Consider the following 22,075-nt stretch of genomic DNA (forward strand, 5'->3'; position numbering starts at 1 on the left):
GCACGCCGGGACGCGCGGCCATGTTTCGCTGCTATGGCGCTGGGCCCGGGTTGAGCGGTCGCCCCTCTCGTGAGGGAACTTTTTCGCGGCGCTTTTTCGTCGTAAAACATTTAATTGCCGGGCACCCAGCTCGCCCCTCCAACTTATATTGTCACGGACGCAGGAAAGAGCAAAGTTCGCGGGAGATTGTATTCTTATAAAGCGACGAGAAAAGTTGCCGGCGTTGTTGCGCGTCCTCGGCGTCTGTTTGGTAAGTGCGTGAGGCCCCGCGATAACTTTAACAAACATGCGATTTGTTATTAATATTTGTTATTTGTTAAGGTTATTTAGGTTAGTGGTTAAGTGTGTTATAACGTACGTGTTGTGCGAGCACCGTGTCGATGTGTTATTGTTAAAATGAGCTGAGGGGAAAACGTTTCGTCAATACTTGTTACGGCAACATAATTGTTAATTGATAATAGTTATTAATACAAATGTAAACGTATGAGTTTTTAAATACGTGTTGAAAAGTATAAGGCGTTCAATAATCCAGTCGCGGTTAAATACAGCGGTACGTTTAATGAGATAACCACTGTACAGTGTTGCTGTCATGGGGCGTCAGCGTGCAAGGAACGAGTTAACCAACAATAAAAGATTGTTTATTATAATAGGAACATTATTTAACACTTGCTTAATTGTTTAATGCTTGTTGATTATATTTTCTAATTACGCTTCAGTAATCTAAAACGGTAATGCTCTGATGTGACGCGTAGTTAATTTGTTAACGAACACGCAACATTCTTGTCTCGTTATATATCAGTTATTTAATAATACAGTACAGAACTAGTTAATAAGAGTTTGCATTTGTTTTCATGTAAATTTTAAAGGGTTAAGTGCAGTTCGTTTTTAACGGAGAGGTTAATAACTTTAACTGTTCACGTGGAGTGAGAGCGTTCACTATAACCACAATTTTATACCACTAATATTGGTGGCATAACATTGTGTTTACCTACAATTATGGCTAAATTATACAGCACCAATGCTTATATATAACGGTCCTGTCAAACTTTTTTTGTCCATGGGTAGCACATGGGTTAACGACTATTAATAGCACACTATTTATAAAGTGGTACTTATAAATGCTCTATGTTATTACATAAGAATAACAGTATAGAATACTTGTATACAATATTCAAGGTACTTGTCAGTTAATATAACACTGGTTAAATATGTTGGATACCGTACTGTATAATAACTTTCATCTTAAGTCCGCTTAGAATGAAATTGCGTCATGTTCATACTTTTATATTTGTGCTATAACGCTGGCTTATATTTTACCCATTCATGATACTCATAGTAATAAATAAATCATGACAGTAATTCATTTGCAATAACTAATGAAGCGATAGTTCGTTCATTCTATTGCTCAGGGAGATCACTTTTTGTCATTCCACTGCGATTCTTCACCACGCTGGTCAATGCAGTTTGGTGAATACAGGAAGCATACAAGCTCAGCATAAACATGTATTTATCCACACTCCCCTCATCTGCCTACCACATGTATCCACACAGACCTATGACAGCTTGTCTGTGTACGGTGGTCACCCGTCCAAGCAATGACAAGGTCAGGGACATTCTGGGTGATTTGGTCAATGTATAGTATCTTGAAACTTTGAAAGCTGTGGTATTAGAAAAATTAGAATCCTAATGATTCACATGATCATTATCAGCTGTTCTCTGTTCACTTATAGATGAAGGCTTCACTGCACTGTTGCCACCCCTGGGGGTTATGCAATGCCACATTCCAGAATAATAATAATACATAATCTTTAATATTATGTATAATGATACCCTATATAATATATCCTACCCCTAATTTTACTACTGTGCCTTTAAGCTAGCACGTGTAATCATTACATTAAACAGACTCATACCAGCTTCCGCAAACGCACATTTTTGTTGTGCATGACTTGTTGTTGTGATATAACTGTATATCATTACCCCCACTTCAGCAATTGTTTCTTGCTGTGGTTGTCCCACCTGATGACGGACGATTGTGTTGCGCCCGAAACGTGATTTATTTTATTTTATACCTACATGACTTGACCGAAAGAACCAAAGAGTATGGATCCTTGCAGTCACGAAAACCTCAATTCTAGATTACCAAAGGACTTCCCTGAATTTCCTGTTCAATCAGACCGGCTCTTTTTTTACTTGAGCCACATAGTCCGTCTGATGATCTTACATCCATGTTCATACTCCGTGCCCTCAATGCATTCCTGGAACACACGGGAAAGAACTGGATGACACAGTCACTGTTATACAATTAATTCATTACGTCTGTTTTTAAAATAGTATGTTAGTAGGTGCAGTGGCAGAGTGTGTCCTGAACCCCTCTGGCTTCAGAGCAGTGGCTCACACAACCGTGTTTTCTGAGTCTCCTCTCTAAAAGATAATCCACGTTTACCTAAGTCCTAAGTCGCGGGAGTATTTGTATTCTATACTTTTAACATACATTCGTAAACTCTTCTTTGCCGTGCTTGCCTTTTCAGGTAATAACAGCAGGACTTGCTCTCTGAGTAAGTTGAGACATTGGCGGAGGTTTGATTTGACGGGCGTCTCCGCCATGTCGATAGAGAGGATGGAGGAGCGGTGCCGAGTGCTGCAGGGGCTGATCCTGAACCGACGTTCCGAGCTCCACGCGGAGTGCCTGCTGGTGAGAGAGGCTCACATACACACACGCCTGCAGCCCATGCCGCCTAATTATCTCTCTCCCTTGTGCACATTATTGGGTTACGTTTGCAATCCGGTGGCTGTGGCACAGTGCTGCTGGAAAAAAACTGTTATGGATTAAATGTACGTGTGGTGCGGGGAGGGGAAATTTTATTGCACCTTGTGGACTGATGAACAGTTTTGTTTATTAAGTAGGTAATGTGGCATACAGTTAGCGTATTCTGCTGTGTTTCATCTCGCATTATTACCTGGTGTGACTGTCAAGGCATGATCCAACTTGTAAATGTATTAATAAATTATGTACAGTATTCATATATTATGGATGCCTTTCAGTATGTTGGTAGGTACGTGTGTATTTAAAAAAAGCTTGTGGAAATGTTGATTTTGGTAGCTTTGTTTATTTTGTGCAGCTATGTAAGCTGGGCTTTTTGAGTGTACAGACGTGTGAAATGTGCAGCAGCCTGCGGTACAGTTGTTTTGTGGCAGTCGGGTGTCTCAGTTATTTGTGGCATGTCCCTGGTCCTTCGAGGGCACACTGACTCAACGTACCGTAGTCAACCGTACTTTACTGCACCTTAAGGAGCCCGGTATTAAAGCGGTGTAAAGATAAATGTATAAAATACGAATTTTAAACTGAAAGCGGTTTGAAAAGTTTTAAAATTCAAAATGATACGTAAAATTGCCTTACACAACCAATAAATTGTGCTTATTTTATTTCAAAAACAAATTGTAGAAAAAATAGTGTTTAGGCAATATGACAGATCAATGGCAAGGTGACCTAAACATTTCATCCACGCCTTGTCATTTGTGTGTTTGTGGAAACGTGTCCCAAATAAATTAATTTCTTTTACAGCATCAATCCAGTTTTTAAAAGCAACTTTTGGGTGGTAAAAATGTATTGTTAAAAACATATTTGTAATAAGCTTTTTTAAACAGCTGCGTTACTGTATTTCACAAGGTTTAATTATGCCATGGTGGCAGCCATCAAATGGCAGTAAACCGGTACACGGGGCAGCTAAAAATATGTTTTAAATAATCATGCGCATGTGATTGTTAGCCGGCTGCAACCGACGTACCTTCTGGTGGCACATCTGCTGTCTATTACACATATATGTACGTACACCTGGAAAAAATGGTAGCTAATCGTGTATCATTATTTTGGAATTTTTCTTTGTGGAGCCGTTCACAATCATGTCTGTGTATGGTGCGGTATTTTCAGGCCAACGCGCGGGACCCGACGTCATTAACAGGACATTGTTATAAATAGCAATGATGTCGAGTAGAGCAGCTCCCAAACCTCATCCATTGCTCCCTCAAATATAAGTTTTAGGCAGCAGCCTGTGCTGTCCTGTGATAGATGTCTCTTGGAATTTTATATATTTGACTTTTTATTGGATATGTTTACAACCCAGGTGTTTTGATGATTTTTTATTTCGTAATTTTTAAAAGGTGCTAAAGGCCAAGCAGTCTGGCATGAACATGTGCAGTACAAATTCTAGATAAAAATCACTTTTTAGTTGCACACAAGCTGATTTACAAAAATAAATTACTTTCATTTACGGTACACTTGTCAAATTCCTGCCTAATGGAAATTCAAAGCTACACTTGCTACTCACGTGCATTATCTTGGTGCCGTTTGTTAAGTAACTGAATGTAAAGGAAGACAATATTTACCTGTTGGGAATAAAAAGTTCCATTCTACTGGCAGTGATAAGAACAGTATAAAAGTATTTTTCATGGTACTTTAGTATTTGGAAATTGGATTATCAGATACAGGTGTAATGACTAAAACATATTTTTGCCAGTCTTCATCATTGAGTTTTTAGATTTGTATTTTTTTGCAGTGTACACTGTAGATACGTGTGCATGTTTTACTCTTTAGCACTGTGTCATAAATGCCACTGTATATAAACGTACATATACTTTTGCAGACCATGTTGTAGTGTGGTTTATGTACTCTTGTTGTGTTTGGCAGTATTGTCCCTCCACCAATAATTTTTTGTTTAGAACATTTCTTGTACATGTCATTCAATCGGAGCATAAACACTGTCAAAGAAAGTAGAGCAAAATATGAATATTAAGCAAAGAAGCATGAAGAGATGCATTTTGAGAATTAAAATCACGACCGATAGGAATACATTTTTCATAAAACAAAAGCAAATTAGATGCGTCATATTGACTCTTAAGGAAAGGAATTTGGCTTGTGAAGGACACATGGCTAGAAAGAACAATGGCCAATGGACTAATGTGGTGAAGGAATGGCAGCCAAAAGAGAGCACACTCCTAAGAGGGTGACCACAGCGGAGATGGAGTAATGGCCATTTCATGTGCAGGAACAAGGTGCATTACAACACCATGAAAGATGACATCGGTGTAGGCATGCCTTCATCTCGTAGTGGATAGGTCATGGGTGATGAAAGTTTGGTCATGTGTAATATATTTATGCTAAATTTGTGTACCACACACTTGGCATTGCAAAACCATTGTATTGCAAATTTGACATTTTGGTTTAATATATTGTACTTGAAACACTGTTTATTGGTCTAACTTTTAAGAATGACTAGACTACACCTTTTAAAAACAAAATGTTATGTTGGTGGAAAAAATGTCAAACAATGAAAGACTGCACGAATTTATCACACCAAGGCAATTTATCATAACTCTTAAACAGTCCAAACAGGAAATATTGATTCATGTTGAAGTGCATCCAGCGCTTCATTGCCTCTGTTTAAAGTGCATTCATGCAGGTGTTGCAAGCATTCCATTTAAACCTACCCACAATGAGTACCCTCTGTTAAACACAAACCAGCTACGATTCAGGTATTCCATCTCAGTTATTAATGTTACTTTCTGCTGTTGAAATTATTGATTTAAATGAAGTATATTTTGTCCATTGGTGGGTGGTGTCAGAGGATGCACTCCCTCGCTGAGGAGTCACTGTCCTGAAATGAATCGACATTCTAATCGGTCACTGTTCTAATTTAGTTGCATTTTTTTAATATATAATTGGACAGAACCCAAACAGCATGTCTGTTGAATGCAAGAAAACGGTGTCCATTTTTGGGAAAACATTGTAGCTCTGTTGTTCGATCGGAACGTTATTGTGACTAATTTAGCATGTTTAAAAGTTTTGGGCAAAAATCTGGTACATTGTGAAACTTGGGTTGTGTTACCTTGCTATTTTAAAAATGTTTGATATCTGTGCAATGTTTTAGCAGCAGCCCACATTCTCTTCATATTTGTTTACTAGCATCATCTTGCATGTTGACGTGCTGTCTTATCTCACCTAAACAGCAGGGGATTCAACTATGCGCTATATTGGAATGAGAGTTGAAATAATGAAAGAGCTCAGACCGAATCATGGCCAGTGCTTTAGAAGGCAGCTTTTGGGGTATTGTTTGTTTCCCCTGGGTCATGGCCTGTTTTGACTTCCTGGCTGGCTGAGGTCATTGTACAAACGGTGGCACGGTGATTGCTTGCTGAGGGATGGTTAGCAATGGGATTTATGTTTTTTATAATCACCTCATTGGGGATTCGGATGTAACTTTACCAGCCTAATAGTGCCCTGTGGGTGTCAGAAAACTTACATGTCGAATTTATGTTAATTTGACATTTTTTCCCATTTATTCTGCTTGGTGCCTTGGGAATTGGTTTATCCAAGTAAACATGTTATTTACTTTTTTTTTCTTCACATGGAATGTGTTTTTGAATTGAAAACCATGTTCTATCTGTTTTTAATTCAGAAATGTCTTACGGAATTGATAGTCTAGCAACCTTTATTGTGGATTGATTTAGCTTTTTTGTGATTAAATACACGCACATAAGGCACTAACCATTGCTACAGTCTACACTATATATTACCAATACGCTCACCAGCTTGAAAACCAGACTATAGTCTACATCAATGACTGCCAGTACACTCACCCAGCTTAATAACCATTGCTACAGTATACATTATAGACTGCCAGTACACTCAACAAACTTAATAACCAGGCCACAGTCCATATTAGAGATTGCCAGTACACTCACTCCGATTAAGAACCAGGCTACAGTCTACATCAGTGTTTTTGATTACCTTTATTTTTATTTTTCTATCTATGTGACTTTACCAAAGTACCAAAAAATAAGGCACTACTTTAACTGTGTTTTATAAATATAAATGGTTGTGATTGTGTGAATGATTTTTCTCATATTCAGAAGAGCTATATAGTTAACGTTTTGCATGATTACCTGACACAGCTGTGAACATATATTTTTTTAGCAGTAGTAATGTTATGTCATATTTGCCCATTCACTGCTGGATGTTTGATCATACTTGATAATGCTGCTTGTGCAGGTTAGTGGATTCTAGTTTTATTACACATCACTCACTAATGTTAGCTGTCATTCAGATAAAATTTGGGCTACTGGGTTTATAGCCTAGTGCACTAACCCCTGCTTCACCAGTTATCCACCCCATTTCATTTGGGCCCTCAAAGACTATGACGTGGAGATTGATTGATTTCACTCACATGGCAGCAGTCAACCTTGAGGTCTAATTTGCTTTTAAGTCTTGTGCTAAACACTTACAATGTATCATGTCCATAATCAGACAACCAAATAATTGACCTTTCATGGAATGTCACTATCGCTGATGTATGTTATGTTCGAAGTTGTTGAAATTATTTCGCACCGTAAGTAGCCAACAGTGTTAATCAGAGGTGCGGTGATTAAAACGCCCATGATTACCAGTAGAGTATATCCAGCAATGGTCCCTTTTCAGTGCCCAGCTGCCTTTCACTTTTCTAAATGATCATTTCGGTCATGGTTTTTTCTCTCTGTGTTTTGTTTTAGTGGCCACGTAACCAAGCACCCTGTGCTGCATGGCTGATATTTCTCTCAGCTGACCAACACGCGGTGTTTTTCACACAGGCTGGAAATGCCTCCTCACGAAGCCAGTTAATGAATGGATGACCCCCACCCAGAGGGATTTATGCGTGGTCACTCGTTCTTCCATTTTGCACCATCTCACGTGAAAAGGGCTTTTCACCATGCTGCCAGTATCAAACAAGGCAGAGTCCTGTTTACAGCACAACACTATGCGCTATATTCCAGGGTGTTGAAATCCAAAACCCAATTGGTGTATTCTCAATGAAGTTACCTGAATAATGGTCCGATTGTATTAGAAAGCTAGGTGTTGTGTAAATAGACAATATACACAAAAATAGACCATTTACACAAGTATGAACATATATATTGTAATATACTTGCTGAAAGATCTGTTCAGAAATTATGTTGGTGTCTTGTGTTTCTTGTTTTAAAGTATTTTTTGTATAAAAATATGGCGAAACAGTGGGTGTTTGCAGCACTTGTCTTGTTACTCGTGGTAAATACATAGGTGTCAACAGTTTTTCATTAAGAAATTCCTAGCTTAAATATCCACGTATTGGGTAACATTTGATGTTGTTGAAGTGCAAGTTTGTTCCTGACGCAGCTGGGCCTTCACTTTGCAGTGAGGGAGTGTGGTGGCAGGCGGTGATGATTCGATAGCTATAAATAAATACACCAGGCCCAGGCCACTGCAATAATGGTAGCAGGGAATGATGTCATGACAGGTTTATGTGGGGCTCTGTTTGTTGAAAACAAATGGCTTCAGTTGCCACATGGTATATGCCCAAAACAAAATTTCTGTCCCCGTTGTATGGTTAGTGGCACGTTTTCATATAATGCCAAAACTGGTCTGACCTCTTTTTTCTTTAACTGTACATTGCTGCCTGTTACATGAACCTTTTTGGGGTCACAATGCGTTAGTGTTTTTTTTACAACTTGTCATTTTGACATTTTCATTCAAGACACTTCATCAGTGCCATTCATATCTCTCATTTACACATGACTGGATTTTGTGCATGAGTTGAAATATTAGTATAATAGAAGAGAAATATCCATTTTTACCAATGGTATATCTTTTTAAATCTTAAAGCATGAAAGACAGCCATATTTTCCTCATTGTTATTGTACAAAGGATGAGGTGTATGGGCATTGGAAGACATAATTTGTACGAACATTGTAAGAGCAAGGTTCTATGTCATTGTGACCTTTAATCTCAATACATTGTGCATTTTGTATTGAATGATCGTCTGAAAAAAACTACTTAAAATGAAATTGGAAGACAAACATGCCTTTTTGCATGTGCAAACATTCTCAAGCATGTGACTTGTAGTTTAATTTCATATATAGGCCTTGATGTAGCCCGTAATAAGAATGACCTATCTGGGCTGTAAATTCATAATGCTGATTGATGTCTATATTCTCCAGGATGGACTCTATGCGCTCGTGCTTGATTTGGACTTTCCAGCACTCCGAAAGAATAAGAATGTGGAGAGTTTCTTGCAACGATGTAAGTGTCTCATGCATTTACCAGCAGCGTAATATTGCTATGACTGCACTTTTTATGTTATAAGTACATACATATTTATAGAATTAAGGGTTATGGTTTTTTGTATTTTATTGTATATTTTTTCAATGTTGTGCCATTTTTGTAATATCCTGGCAGCATCCACAGCGGCAACTTGTATCTTCCCTGGGTGACTCCCAGTTTCACAAAGTTGTGCTTTTACGGGCTAGCTGGATGCCCTTCAGTACCTGTAAAGGGGGGCAGAACTTGACCGTACACTGTTGTTTTTTTCTCTGTACTACCCACCTGCCTTCACCGATAATATTTACTTATAGATATTCTTTTTTTGGAATTCTGAAATAAGAACATGCCTCTTGTGGGACTGTCTTGAGTGATGTAGACATGTGTCCTTTGCCCGTTTGATGTTGCAACACAACATGTTGCCGTGCCACTTGCTGGATCCTCCCTTAAAGAGCAGAGGTGCACGGGCATCAATGGGCAGATGGGTGGCTTTCCTCTCAGGAAAAGGAAAAAGAGATCGGATGACCGTTCTTGGCATTCTTCCTTGGGAGTTGTGTACACTTTGGGTATGGAGAATGATTAAGCAGGGTCTGACTTACAAAACAGAAACGTATCTTGGATTTTTAGAAGAAGAATTTTCTGTGGAAGAACTTTGGTTAAATTGGGAGGTCCCTCGGGCAGAACTTTGGGACTTTCAAACGAGGGTGGTCAGGAGATTGGCCTTACTGTGAAAGAACAGGCCACCTTTGTAAATATTTACTCATGGAAGTTCACAAGTTCTGTTCATTTGTCTTTTTTCTAATGTTACAGAGATAGTTTTAGTGTTGTGCCATTCTGCTAGGGACCTTTAAATTGGGCTTTTGCAGGCCCCTTGGCACATATGCCATTGGTAGCATAGGTTTTGCTGGGGCACCCAGAGGTGCTAGAGGGGAACACCCAACCACTCTCAGATAAAGCTGATAGAGATTTGGGTGAATAATTCCATAGATACCATGAATTTGGGGTTATTCTGGTTTAGATGGAGACTTAGTTTAATAAAATGTATTTTATCGGAATCCCTGTCACCAGCTTAGAGGGTGCAGTGAGGATTTAGCCCAAGAGGCAAGCCTGGTTATGTCTTTGGTCTCAATGGTGGCACCATGAGATTTACCATTGTTGTTAAGGCACTGTTGCCAACTCCCTGTTTGAGCTGATGGAAACCTGTGATTTACAGAATTTATCAAATCAAGCACTGTTCTTAGTAAAATCATGTAAGACACAAGGGTGAGAAAGCTTAAAGCAATGATGGGCTCCACATGTTTTATAGAGTTTATTCAGGGTAAGTGATTTGGCTTCATCCTTGGGTTTGCCCAATATTCTTTCAGGTCCTAGAAAACTGAAGATTCAGCTCCCTTCACTACTATCCTTCGTTTTTCACTCGCATAGATAGAGAACAATACAAGGCTTCGATCCAAACCGAGTGCTCCACTTTTACTTGAGACATTAACCAGAATTCCACAAATTGGATCATTTTGTTCATTTTCTCACTAAATGTTAGGGTGATTGGCCTCCTGGTTACAGATATCTCTATAGTAATGTTACAGACAGGCAGGAGTGACCACTTTGCACAAGATTATGGAAATTCAACAATAACCTTGGTGACCTCTTATGTTGCTGCCCAATGTGCCTAGATGGAATCCAATTATAAGGCAGCATCTTGCAATACTGTATTCTGAATGCCTTTGAGACACCGAGACTAAACCTATTGGCGTTAATATACACAGCATCGGCAGGGCTGTGCTGTATGTCATTTAAAGAACAACTCCTGCTTTGTCTTCCCCTCTACTGGTTGGGCTTTGGCAGTAAATATCTCAGTTTATTGCTATGGGTGTTGCCAGGTCATGCAAAATGATTAGAAATTATGTAAAAATAGATGCTTATAGCCCTGGGTAGCACCCACAGAGTTCTCAACTTTCTCCCTGTTAAAGCAGCACTGTAAATAATCTGCACAGGTAGGTGACAGTATGGAGAACAATAAGCTCGCGTAGGATATAGGAAGAGGCATGAGGGAATAGGTTCTCGTAGGCAAATTAAAGAAGAGGAAAAAACATGTAATGCATTTGTATCAACAACTGCTTAAAAAGTACCTGTCCTTCAGTATCTTTAAACATCTTATGGATCTGGTGAAGGGTGCTTATGAACATTATCAGTGTACGGTTGATCCCCATGCCATTTATTATCTAGGTAGAGCCAACCATTCAAACACTTCTAGGCATGGCTGGGTTTCACCTGGTGAAGGTACTTGATAGACCTGCAAAATGCTATCTTTGCACAAGTATTTTGCTTATCAATTGTGCTGTCGGCATGTCATGAGATGAATATATGTAAACTTGTATGTCTCGCAGAGCAAATACACTTCCCTATGTGAAAAGACTGCCCATGGAATGTGATTTCAGTTCTACTTCTGAGATCCCTTAAAATGCCCTGCTATAGAGATGACAGTTTTGTGCATTGCCATTCAACACTTTTTTTCATCCATAGGGCTAGAAGTTTGCAAATTAAATGAAAAAATAAATGTAATCTGATGAGATTTATTTTGTGTTTTTGTTGGTAACTAGGCTAAACTGTCAATGGGCTACAATTCTGAATCTGCTTTAATTATGAGAGGCTCCCTCTTTTCTGATTTAGAGTCTCAGCATTGCCAGCTCGTTGCAGTGATACCTGCAGCAGCAACTAGCCACGTTGGTGATAAGTGTTTTAATATTATATTGTATTTGCCCTCACAGTGCACGAAATGGCAAATGGAAATTAATGGTGCATATCTAGAAATGATATAATTATTATTGCTCTCGGTAAGCTTAAACGTGAGATTCTAAAGTAGTATTAGACATTGGCACACTTGCTATTGGCCATTTGGAAAACTAGGAATCCATGATGCATTGGCCCCATACACAACTGAAGAGCCACCTCCTGTCCTTTCAATAGCATGTTTTTTTTATTCACACAATTTAATTGATGTGGAACATCAGGGTTAAACTTTTTCCACCCTATAAATAAGCATGAATCATTCAATTTCATGTCTCAAAACCTTAGTGGCATGAGTGTGCGAATGGTCAAATGTGTTAGAGATTTCATAGACTTCCTCTTAAATGCTCTAATGTAAGAATGTTAATCATACAGAAAACCCTCATTGTGTTTTAAGACTTTTTAGAAGGGGCCTGCATTGAAATTCTTGGCCAATTCAAGATAGCATTTTGTATATGGGAAGAAATCTTGAGTAATACAGAGACAACCCATGTGTATATGAAGGGAAAACAAGGGTCTGCACAAATGTGCTCACAAACAACTTCACTTGGAGAACTGCTATTTCCTGGCCATCTTGCATCTCAGCGTATTTTGGGAGTTCCACAAACTTGCGTGATCCTTCAAACCTGTCTCCAAAATGCAAAATTACAGGCATGCACCACCACACTGAATTCTAAACAAAATGATTTTGCGGCTTTATCCCAACGTCTCATTCTCCATACAGATGGGGAGGCAGTGGGGAAAGTGCGAGACCTCCGAATGCGGGCTGATGACTATGACTCTGTGAAGGTGATCGGGAGAGGCGCGTTCGGGGAGGTACAGCTGGTAAGGAGTCCAGGCTTCATCGCTTACATGCAGAGTCAAGCCTGGCATGCTTCCTGCAAATTGTACTTAAATAATTGTGTGCTTTCTTTGACCTATCCTGCCCATTTTTGCAGACTGTATGACTTGGGTATAATGTAAAATTTCTGCTGTCATCCTTGGCTTAACATTGGTGATGTCAAGATTCATCAGTTGAAATCAGATGTTCTAATTATTATGCATGACTAAACAATGCGCAATTAATTAATAATTTCCAATAATATTGTTTTATGAAATGTATATAGCTTCAAATTGCACCAGACGGCAAAACATTTCTTTGATCTGCAATTTAAGGTGTTACCCCAAAGTCTGACAGTTCATTAGATAAAGGGTGAGCTATTTATTGCTTGGTGTGGTGAAATGAATGCTGCTCTCTTATTGGATATTGAATACCTGTTATTTGTATTCCCAAGATGTTTATATTTCTGTTAACATTTCCATTTTTTTATATTGATGACACCATTAAAGCAAAACATCCTATGAAAGGCAGCTTACACTGAAATGGCACTGGCTGAGATGGTACATTTATATTCAATATAGAATGACACAATTGAAATGTAATATTTATATTGTGATTATGCTGGTGCCATTGGGTTCACGTCGAACAAGTTATATACATCCTTATTAGATTAGGTTGAGTTAGTCCACTGTTAAGTGAGGTGTATTTCAATATGGGAAAACACATGGCGTTTATATTGCGTAATTTCCACGCTATTTCCCCCAAAAGGAAACAGTACAAATGGCTCCATTGGGTGTGCCAACTACGCCCTTATAATACCCTCTATTGCCAACAAGGAGATTCTGTTTAACCTACTAGAGAGAACATTTTTGTAAGCTTTTTTTGTTGCAATGATGATGTTTAATAAAGTTTTCCTGTTATAAAGACCAACATCTCAAATACCCCTCCTCTGCAAACATATCATGTTTGAAGAGAAAGAACATTGTCTCCTGACCCATTTTTGGGGGGACAGGTAGGCATTACACCAAAAGATCATTCTCATGGATACTTAAATTAATTGTTTTGTGCATACAACCTCAATATCGTTGTCAGTCACAGCCTCCTCTGATCATCACGGTTACAAAGAAACTAGATTTAACTATAACGTAGTCTTTTGAAGTGCACTTGTGCTGCGGGGCACTTTAATGAATAAAGTACAATATTTATATTCTTGGTTCTTTCGGTAAAGTCACGTAGAAGGGAAACAATAAAATAATAAAAATATAAGACAATAAAATATAAAAAATATATTTTTATTATTTTATTGTTTCCCTTCTACGTGCCCTTACCGAAAGAACCAAGAATATGAATCCCTGCAGTCACGAAAGCTTTAAATCAAAATTTACAATATTTATGTTTGTGTTCTATGTATTTTATATTTTTACAAAAAATGCATTCCTGTCCAGTCAGGGAAAAGTGCATATTCAGAGATACTAATAGTTGATGTGCAAATAAATAATATTTTCTTATTTCCTTTATTTGTGTTTCGCAGGTGCGTCACAAGGTGACTAAGAGTGTGTATGCCATGAAGCTGCTCAATAAACTAGAGATGATCAAGCGCTCTGACTCAGCCTTCTTCTGGGAAGAGAGGGACATTATGGCTTTTGCAAACAGTCCCTGGATTGTGCAGGTACATTGCGAGTTTGTAGCTCTTATAGTTTTTCACGTGCACTGCTGCTTTTGAAAGTGTGTTATTACCGCGGTTGATAAAAATAGAATGCGCATGCACAATTTGTTTGTAAAGCCTTTGTAACTGCAAAATGATATTGCACCCAAATATTTTTCACGATCTGCGAGCAGTGTTTGCTGTATATGTGTGCTCAAGGCCAGTCACGTACGATTGCCATCACATTCATACTACGTACGGCAGCAGTTTTTCCTTTTGTAATGCTGCATTGATTGTTGGAGGAATTGATTAGTTAAAATTGTGGCCAATCGGCCTTCATGTGTTTCAAAGTACATGGTATATTGATTCACCCCTTCTTGCTATTCGTAGTGAGCTCTTAGGCCGATGTTTTTGGGTACAGTCTTAACGGTACTTTTTGGGAGTCCACCGAGCACTGTGCCCCTTGTTCACATGAATAACAGCTTTTGTTTGGCTTAATTAGAACATGTACATAACCGATAAGATGTGAGGTCAGTGTGTTTAAATGCAAGTCATTTTGTTTTTGAGCCGTCGCCCATATCCCCCCTATGTTTTACTGATTTTATTTTTCCACGCGATTGCTGATGGTCATTATTATTGCAGTGTCCTCAATTTATGGACAATTTAAACTTAAAATGTGAAATCACAATTATGTTTTATTATTTTAATCTTAGAACCCATTGTTTAAATGTGATTATGTGATCAGTGCATCTTCATAACAAATCGTATATCACCTCCGAGTTACACCAACCTAAATAACTTGCCTCTGACTTTTAAAGTGTTAATACAATCACTCCTCCCTCGTTCAGTCCTGATTATCACTTTTGAACTGGAACAGTCATTTCATTATTCATGCTCCGCTTTGCTCATACCCCCAGAGACTGAAAAAACAGTTCTCTCAAAGGAAGATGTAACCCAAAAAATAATAATTACTGTAGATGCTTAAATTGGTTCTGTGTCCTGGACTGCCAAACATAAGTTTGGAGCTTCGTTAATGAGGGCGAATAAATCTAGTTTTTATGACCAAGCGCATCATAATGGCACACTCAGAATCGCTAAAAAAATATGATATAGGATATGATATATTTTGTATGTTTATAATGATTCCTTAATTAATATTGATTGTTGTATTCATGATACCTTGATTTAAGCGTGTGTCTAGCAGTCAGTAACCTATGCTTTTTGCATGTATTGAATTGTATTGAATTGCGACATTTAATAATGCCATTCAAATCAACGGGAGAGATCTTTGTTACATGCCAGGTTTTTATTATTTTAGGAGAGCTTGCTGCTTTGATTGTACACTCATGACATCTATCGCATGTGCACTGCAGCTCTTCTACTCGTTTCAAGACGATCGCTACCTGTACATGGTGATGGAGTACATGCCAGGTGGGGACCTCGTCAACCTGATGAGCAACTACGATGTCCCCGAAAAGTGGGCTCGCTTCTACACAGCTGAGGTGGTGCTGGCCGTCGATGCCATCCACACCATGGGTTACATCCACCGGTAAGAAAGGGGGTGGGTGCAGTGTGGGCAATCGTGTTGCCAGTGTCCCCCCCCCTCCTCTCCATTGGCGCCACGAAGTGGAACTCATCACCCAGTGAAGCAGCTGCAGAGGACTTAATGCAGGATTTTATCCATACTTGACTCTGGTCATGAAGCTGCCTCATCCTCAATCTCGAAAACTCTCATTTTGATTGGGACGTGCCCCGAGTGGTCAGTTTTGAATCTCACATCGTGAGGGCTGTTATTTTCACGGTAGATTGCTGGGTTTCTTTGGGGGAAATACTGCAAGGTTGCCCTGTTGTTCATTTTACCCTTTAATTTGGTTTTGATGAATAGCAGCGGTGGGCGGAAATGTGTGTCTTTCAATGGTACAAGTAATCATGGTGCACATATAGGCCTCTTTCATGAAAAAAATGTGTTGATGAAGTGACATAGTTGATTAAGTGGCATACATAGCAACATCATGAGTCATGCATTTCGCTTACATTGCATGTCATATTAAACTTGACAGGGAATTGTTGATAAGTTGATTTTTGACATTTTGGATTTTCTTAAACAAATTTTAATGTAACCTGTTTTGAATTACATTTTTTCAAGGATAGCATTTCCTTGTGCAGGAATCTTTTGGTTCATAAATGCATAACTTATGCAACATAGCTGCATTGTGTATCCCCTGCACATGCTGGTTTTTCCTGGTTGAAGTTGCACTCCTGCCTGATATGAGCCCCATTCCCTACACAGACCCTAGTTCTGTCATTTCTCATACATGTTTTGAATAAAGATGGAACTAGCATAGAGGGTGGGTGTAGAGTGAGGCATTAGAAAGCAGCCAGTCCTAAAGATAATGTTAGACCACGAATTGCTTCAGCGCTTTTGCTAACCTCTTTACTGTCAGATGGCAGCTTGACCTTTATCTTATCGAAGCGCTGAGCACTGGCAGCGACTGAAATCCTGCCCACCTGCATATCACATCTATCTGACGGACAGTGCAGTCACTGCAGCAATTCCTTGGGTTCTTAAAGGGAACAAAATCAATCCATCTTGCATCCTGAGCATTTAAAGAAATTGAAAGCCACGCATCAGCAGCTGTGACTTATTGTTATATGTGAGCTGTAGTGAGGTCCATATGACTTGAATCTCGAAGGGGTACAATATACTTATGGAAGTGTTTTTTAAAGGCTGTTCTGTGCATTCCAGAATTTGAAGAAACTGGTTTTGCTAGCTTATATGTTAGCCAGATGCCTCACTGTACCGTTTTGTAAATATGTACTATGCTAACAATGTTTGTGGATGTTAGTCATTATTCTTCTGATGGAGATTCATTTTCATGGGTTTTATGTGTCCAGAGATGTGAAGCCAGACAACATGCTGTTGGATAAGTCTGGCCACCTCAAGCTGGCAGACTTCGGCACGTGTATGAAGTTAAACAAAGTGAGTGTATTACTGCACATGTATTTATTTGTGCATTTTTTACTTGTGGTTATATTATCGTGAATTCATCAAGTGTTGCATTGTGACTATGTCAGAAACCTTTTGGTTTTGGTAAGTTGAGCTTGTTGACAGAGTTTACTGTTGCCGATTTTATTACCTTTGTAATGTCTGTTGTTTTTCACGGAACCTTGCCACTGAATCACATCAATAAAAACTCGATTCTTTGTATAGGGGTATTGACTTGTGTATTGTTTTTACACAAACTCATTAAAGTTATCAATTTCAGAGAGAGATAGATACCCATTTTTGGCCTGCAGTGCATTATTACGTACTTCTGCAACAGCAGTTATCTTATTTAATTTGCCATGAAATGTTTTTAATTGTGCTGATAATGAACATGTCGAGTGTTATATTTCCAACGGTTTTTATTGGAAATTGTTGGCATGACGAATTAGAGGTATGTTCAATTGAGCACTTCTGTTTATATACATTACGAATGATATAAACTTGTATCAATTGGATGACAATGACAGTGTGACTGACTTATACTCGGAATGTAGATTTGATCAAATCGCAGATAGGAGCCAACTGCACACTTCATCTCTCTAGGGTGAATAAAATGTGGGTTTTCACCAGTGGTAATCCGGCCCAAGCCATTGGAATGTGGAATTCCCACCAGTGGTTTAACGCCCATCATGGAGATAAGCATTGTTTAAAGGAGATATACAACTAGACCAAACTGTGGAGGTCTTTTATTTTTCATATGTATCTAGGCTGTTTGTTCTCGGCTGTCAACCTTAAGTTTGTGGCTTCCTTCATGAAAATAAAGTAAAGAAAATGGTGTTTCAGCGTTTCCTATGTTACTGTTTTGACATTAAAATGTATGAGAGTAATACCCATGATGTCACTTGTGCCAAAGCTTCAAACTTATGTTGGACATTCTGGGACACACATGATAGATAGAGATCAATGCAGTAAGAGCTATTTGATTTTTTATTAAATTTTCCTTTAAGCAGAAGCCATGACTGACTTTTTTTACTTTACACAGCATAGTCAAAATGTGTTACAAGTGATGATTTATTGGTCGTCAGTGATTATTTTTTCTAGATCATATTCCAGTGGTGCTATTGGCATCATGTATAATGAGAGAAAGACATTTACTGTCTAAACTTTCCACAACAAGCATTGTATCACCATGTCAGAAAAGCGCTGTAAAATGATACCACAGAACTGTATCTGAAGTCTCTTCAATACCCATTTTTATTTCAGGAAGGTGTACACTTTTTATATGCCTTGCATAGTATTCATTGCGTGTTCATTATACTAAGATTTGTAATACATAGAACTGGAATAAGCCAAATAAAGTATAACACTACATTTAATACGACGGATTTTTTTTTTCATGTAGTCACTGGAGACCAAATTTGCTTCACTTTCTAAAACACGCTTTAGTCTTGAGTGATGCCGGCTTAATTCTCTGAAATAGTTTATTTTCACCTGCTCCCTCAACCAACCAGCCACATAGCTTGTGTTAAACTAAGCAGCCTGGTGCGTTGTGTATGTGCAGGACGGCATGGTGCGCTGTGATACCGCGGTTGGCACGCCGGACTATATCTCGCCCGAGGTGCTCCGCTCACAGGGCGGTCAGGGCTACTACGGCCGCGAGTGTGATTGGTGGTCTGTTGGCGTGTTCCTCTTTGAAATGCTCGTTGGTAAGCCGGTGTGGAAAGTCTTTACCTTCAGTATAATAATGAGATCTTTATTTTAACCCGAATTAACAATTTTTTATCTGTTCTTCATACTTTACTGAGGGTGGGCCATCAGTTTTTGTTTGTGTGCATATATTGTAATGGACCTTTGCCATAAGTGTTAACTCTCTTCCTTTTCTCCTAATGCCTTGATTAATTCTGCTGGCATTCCATCCACTTTTGCTTTGCTTGTTAAGCCTTTGTTTTTTAAACTTCACTTCGTAATATTCTAGCTCTCGGTTTATTTCGTGTCATCTTCCTCATTCTATCACTATCTCATCTGGTTTATTTTGTTTGCCAAAGAGTTCCTGCTTTACCCTCTGTCTTACAGTCTACTCTTTCCACTATTTGGTGTTGTCTATGTTCATGAAAGTGTTACTGGGAGCATTGTTTTACCCTTACATTAGTGACAGCATTTTAATTACATTTATTTTATCTGCTTTAAATTTTGACAAGTCCACACTGGGAAAATCCTGTAGGAATTGCTGTAAGCTGTGCTTTTTTTTATCTTTTTTGTTTTCAACATGACCTCGACCATCGTTGTGTTCCACAGGCGACACCCCATTCTATGCAGAATCGCTGGTCGGCACCTACGGAAAAATCATGGATCACAAGAAGTCGCTCACGTTTCCCGTGGATCTCGACGTCTCAAAGAACGCTAAGAGCCTAATTTGCGCCTTCCTGACAGAGAGGCAAGCTTTCACATTCCTCACATGTGACTTGTTAGCACAGCCACTTTAACTGCTCAGATAATAAGTGAGGAAAAGTAATTATGGTGAAGTCATTCAACCTTTGCGCTCTTCAGTTTTGTCTCGTACAAAATTTTGAGAGTCCTTTTGTGTTAATTACTTGCATTCTTGATTGTTAATTTAGGGATGTGCGGCTGGGCAAGAATGGCTTTGCGGAGATAAAGTGTCATGATTTTTTCAAGAATGACCAGTGGACTTGGGAGAACATCCGCGAGAGTAAGTCTCATAATGCCACAGTGCAAGACATCTCATGCAAAATTAATGTTTTCAACCCAGGATCAGCTTTGTAATTTGTACGTCACGTATCTGACAAGCAAAGGAATTAATTTAATTATCTTGCCTCAATGGTTTAAAGTGATACGCCTTTTAGTTTGGCCACTTGATACAATTTGGATGCAAATAATATTTTCCTTGCCAACTCAATTCTTTTGCCCACTTCCTCATGCGTCTCCTGTCTTGTTTCTGCTGTCTACAGCGTCTGCTCCCGTGGTACCGGAGCTATCATCTGACACAGACACGAGCAATTTTGATGAGATCGAGAATGACAAGAGCGCGGATGAGACCTTCCCACAGCCTAAAGCCTTTGTGGGGAACCAGCTGCCATTTGTTGGCTTCACGTACTACAAAGATCACCAGTAATAACTTTTTCCCAAATTTGCTTTGGTTGAGACGATGTAATTCTGTTTTATCTTGAACAATATGTTTGATTTAATATTTCTACAGATAAATAAAACGATGTCCCACATTGCATTTTGGGGCATCAAACGTGTTCAAACTGAACATCGAACACGGCAATGTAATGTGTTTTTCATGCCACCTGTGCGTGGGATGTAGGGTAGAGTGTATACGTTTAGATATTACATCTGGCCAGCATGCGAGGAACAAGAAAATGAGTTTCTCTTGATCCTTCCTGTGCACAGATTGCTAAGTGGAGTGTCTGCTGTGGCGGGAAACAATGAGGAGCCTCTGAAAAGTTCTCAGGTAGAAATTGCACATGAATGCACAAACTATTATGCCCCAACAACATTGTGTTGCGTGAGTCATCTTTTGTGGTGGTGCAGTTTTTAATTGTAACATTTCTGTCATTTTCCTTTTTCAGGATGGCAGTTCAGAGGTGAGGTGTAATTTAAACTAATTATCATCTTTCACAGTTGAACAATTATTTTTAAAAACATGAGTTGGCACTGAAATGTATTGAAAGCACTCAATTTGCTTATGGGTATGCATTTGTACCGACGAAAATGTTATTTTTTATTTTAATCCATGTTGGTTGTATTTGTCAATGAGATACTAAAATTATGTTTAAGCTCATAAATCATACTTTGCTATAATCTAATATGAGTCTTCAATCACTAATCATTATGCATATACCATGGTTAGCTTCCCACGGTAAATAGCATACATTGTGCTTTTGGAAAGAACATGTGTTCTAGTTTGTAAAAAAAAATACATTTATTTTTTAAATGTCACCATTTAATTTAAAAACAATTACGTTTTAGGCAGACAAAATGAAAATAGAGATGCTGGAGAGGCAGATGAAGAATGCTGTACAGATAAAGGATGAAGCCGAACAAAAATGCAGGTAGGAAAACTGCTTTGTTGCATTATTGCACGTTGCTAATTTTGACAACCATTATACATCCATCAGTACAATTACACAGGCAAGCTGCATGCCAAGGGCCACTTTGTGAATAGGAGCAATCTGATTTTTTAGGTGTTTAATGTTTTGTTGTGTGACTTTGAAAAAGAATGTACATGCACGCAGGTATACGTACACATCAAAGCTATGTGATAAGTGGCTGATTTGGATGTAGGTGTGTATGTATGGGTTTGAAAAAACAAATATTCTGGATTTCTTCACTAATTAAAATGAGGTGTCATTTGAAAGCTTATGTTTAGTTTATGCAAACAAGGTTAAATAATACCTTTGACCCAATTTGTTTAGCTTTTGGTCCTTGCAGCTGCTTATCCTCTCTGCCAACTGTAATAATAGCCCAGCGTGACAGCCTCATTTCATGATTATAAAATAGATGTGTGTGTCATTGGGGAAGGTTTGTTGCTTGTGTGGGTACTTCTCACGCTTGTATAAACTGGTGAGTAGTGAGGAACAGGTGAATGATGAATGTCTGACAAGGGTAAGGATGAATCATGTGAGTGATAGTACAGGCTTCGCTGCAATGCTTAATGCTTACGTTTTGTGTATTGTATGTATTTGATGCGTTGAACATTTGTTCTATGAATAG

General features: G+C 38.7%; 1 protein-coding gene across 3 annotated transcripts in view; it reads left to right on the plus strand.

Annotated features, from left to right (window-relative positions):
* Positions 1-22,075, plus strand: part of LOC144717935 (rho-associated protein kinase 2-like) — a 56,822-nt gene continuing 34,747 nt past the window's right edge. For 2 of the 3 annotated variants that reach the window (XM_078593750.1, XM_078593752.1), the window contains exons 1-14: positions 1-250; positions 2,532-2,695; positions 9,007-9,088; positions 12,615-12,715; positions 14,242-14,379; positions 15,729-15,904; positions 17,251-17,335; positions 18,903-19,047; positions 19,637-19,775; positions 19,957-20,048; positions 20,308-20,467; positions 20,753-20,813; positions 20,932-20,946; positions 21,332-21,414. In XM_078593750.1, the coding sequence (XP_078449876.1) occupies positions 2,606-2,695; positions 9,007-9,088; positions 12,615-12,715; positions 14,242-14,379; positions 15,729-15,904; positions 17,251-17,335; positions 18,903-19,047; positions 19,637-19,775; positions 19,957-20,048; positions 20,308-20,467; positions 20,753-20,813; positions 20,932-20,946; positions 21,332-21,414 (1,367 nt within the window). In that variant the 5' untranslated portion in view covers positions 1-250; positions 2,532-2,605. Of the gene's footprint in view, positions 251-1,551; positions 1,604-2,531; positions 2,696-9,006; positions 9,089-12,614; positions 12,716-14,241; positions 14,380-15,728; positions 15,905-17,250; positions 17,336-18,902; positions 19,048-19,636; positions 19,776-19,956; positions 20,049-20,307; positions 20,468-20,752; positions 20,814-20,931; positions 20,947-21,331; positions 21,415-22,075 lie in introns of all 3 variants that reach the window. The other variant, XM_078593751.1, reaches the window with a different exon arrangement.

This window comes from Lampetra planeri, chromosome 4, assembly GCF_965212315.1.
Source record: "Lampetra planeri chromosome 4, kcLamPlan1.2.h2, whole genome shotgun sequence".
Lineage (NCBI taxonomy): Eukaryota > Metazoa > Chordata > Hyperoartia > Petromyzontiformes > Petromyzontidae > Lampetra > Lampetra planeri.